At 48.3% G+C, this 1871-nt stretch overlaps 1 protein-coding gene across 1 annotated transcript; it reads left to right on the top strand.

Moving 5' to 3' along the window:
- Nucleotides 1–259: 259 nt before the first annotated feature.
- On the top strand, nt 260–1571 carry NEUROD1 (neuronal differentiation 1). Its single transcript, XM_021703182.2, has one exon. The coding sequence runs from the start codon at nt 260–262 to the stop codon at nt 1328–1330; it is 1071 nt and encodes a 356-aa protein (XP_021558857.1). The 3' UTR covers nt 1331–1571.
- Nucleotides 1572–1871: the final 300 nt, after the last annotated feature.

Raw genomic sequence — 1871 nt, 5'->3', positions numbered from 1 at the left:
ACATATTTACTCTCTCCCTCACCTCCAGCCCTGCCCTGTCTCCTATGTGTCAGCGGGGCACACACACGCCATTATAAAACACAGCATTTAACTTTTTCTTAGGGGCATCCATTTTGTAATGAGCTGGAACTTCTCTTCACGTGCATTTCTACGAGGTTAGGGAGTGGGAGCTGAAGGCATAGGTAGTTTTTGAATGTCGCGTTTTTCTCCTTTTCTTTCTGTTCCTCTCTCCCCCCTGTTGAATGTAGGAAACCGAAACATGACCAAATCATACAGCGAGAGCGGGCTGATGGGCGAGCCTCAGCCCCAGGGTCCTCCCAGCTGGACAGACGAATGTCTCAGTTCTCAGGACGAGGAGCACGAGGCAGACAAGAAAGAGGACGACCTCGAAGCCATGAACGCGGAAGAGGACTCACTGAGGAACGGGGGAGAGGAAGAGGACGAAGACGAGGATCTGGAAGAGGAGGAAGAAGAGGAAGAGGAGGATGACGATCAAAAGCCCAAGAGACGGGGCCCCAAAAAGAAGAAGATGACCAAGGCACGCCTTGAGCGTTTTAAGCTAAGGCGCATGAAGGCCAACGCCCGGGAACGGAATCGCATGCACGGGCTAAACGCGGCTCTGGACAACCTGCGCAAGGTGGTGCCCTGCTATTCCAAGACGCAGAAGCTGTCCAAAATCGAGACGCTGCGCCTGGCCAAGAACTACATCTGGGCTCTGTCGGAGATCCTGCGTTCAGGCAAAAGCCCTGATCTGGTCTCCTTCGTACAGACTCTCTGCAAGGGCTTATCCCAGCCCACCACCAACCTGGTTGCCGGCTGTCTGCAGCTTAATCCTCGGACTTTTCTGCCTGAGCAGAACCAGGACATGCCTCCGCACCTGCCTACCGCCAGCGCTTCCTTCCCTGTGCACCCCTACTCTTATCAGTCGCCAGGGCTGCCCAGTCCGCCCTACGGTACCATGGACAGCTCCCACGTCTTCCACGTTAAGCCGCCGCCACACGCCTACAGCGCTGCGCTAGAGCCCTTCTTTGAAAGCCCCCTGACTGATTGCACCAGCCCTTCCTTTGACGGACCCCTCAGCCCGCCGCTCAGTATCAATGGCAACTTCTCTTTCAAACACGAACCGTCCGCCGAGTTTGAGAAAAATTATGCCTTTACCATGCACTATCCTGCAGCGACCTTGGCAGGGGCCCAAACCCACGGATCAATCTTCTCGGGTGCCGCTGCCCCTCGCTGCGAGATCCCTATAGACAATATCATGTCCTTCGATAGCCATTCACATCATGAGCGAGTCATGAGTGCCCAGCTCAATGCCATCTTTCACGATTAGAGGCACTTCAGTTTCACCATCCCCGGAAACGTACCCACTGTGCTTACAGTGACTGTGGTGTTTACAAAAGGCAGCCCTTTGGGTACTATTGCTGCAAAGTGCAAATACTCCAAGCTTCAAGTGATATATGTATTTATTGTCGTTACTGCCTTTGGAAGAAACAGGGGATCAAAGTTCCTGTTCACCTTATGTATTATTTTCTATAGCTCGTCTATTTTAAAAAAGTAATACGGTAAAAAAAAAAATGCACCACAAATTTGGTGTAGCTGTATTCAGATCATATTAATTATCTGATCGGGATAACAAAATCACAAGCAATAATTAGGATCTATGCAATTTTTAAACTAGTAATGGGCCAATTAAAATATATATAAATATATATTTTTCAACCAGCATTTTACTACTTGTTACCTTTCCCATGCTGAATTATTTTGTTGTGATTTTGTACAGAATTTTTAATGACTTTTTATAATGTGGATTTCCTATTTTAAAACCATGCAGCTTCATCAATTTTTATACATATCAGAAAAGTAGAATTATA

Source organism: Neomonachus schauinslandi, chromosome 3 (assembly GCF_002201575.2).
Source record: "Neomonachus schauinslandi chromosome 3, ASM220157v2, whole genome shotgun sequence".
In the NCBI taxonomy this organism is placed as follows: domain Eukaryota; kingdom Metazoa; phylum Chordata; class Mammalia; order Carnivora; family Phocidae; genus Neomonachus; species Neomonachus schauinslandi.
Note: the sequence above shows the minus strand (reverse complement) of the source record. Positions and strands in the feature narration are given on the sequence as shown.

Excerpts from the sequence above, each read along its gene's own strand:
- NEUROD1 (XM_021703182.2), top strand. The coding sequence starts at position 260 with ATGACCAAATCATACAGCGAGAGCGGGCTGATGGGCGAGCCTCAGCCC.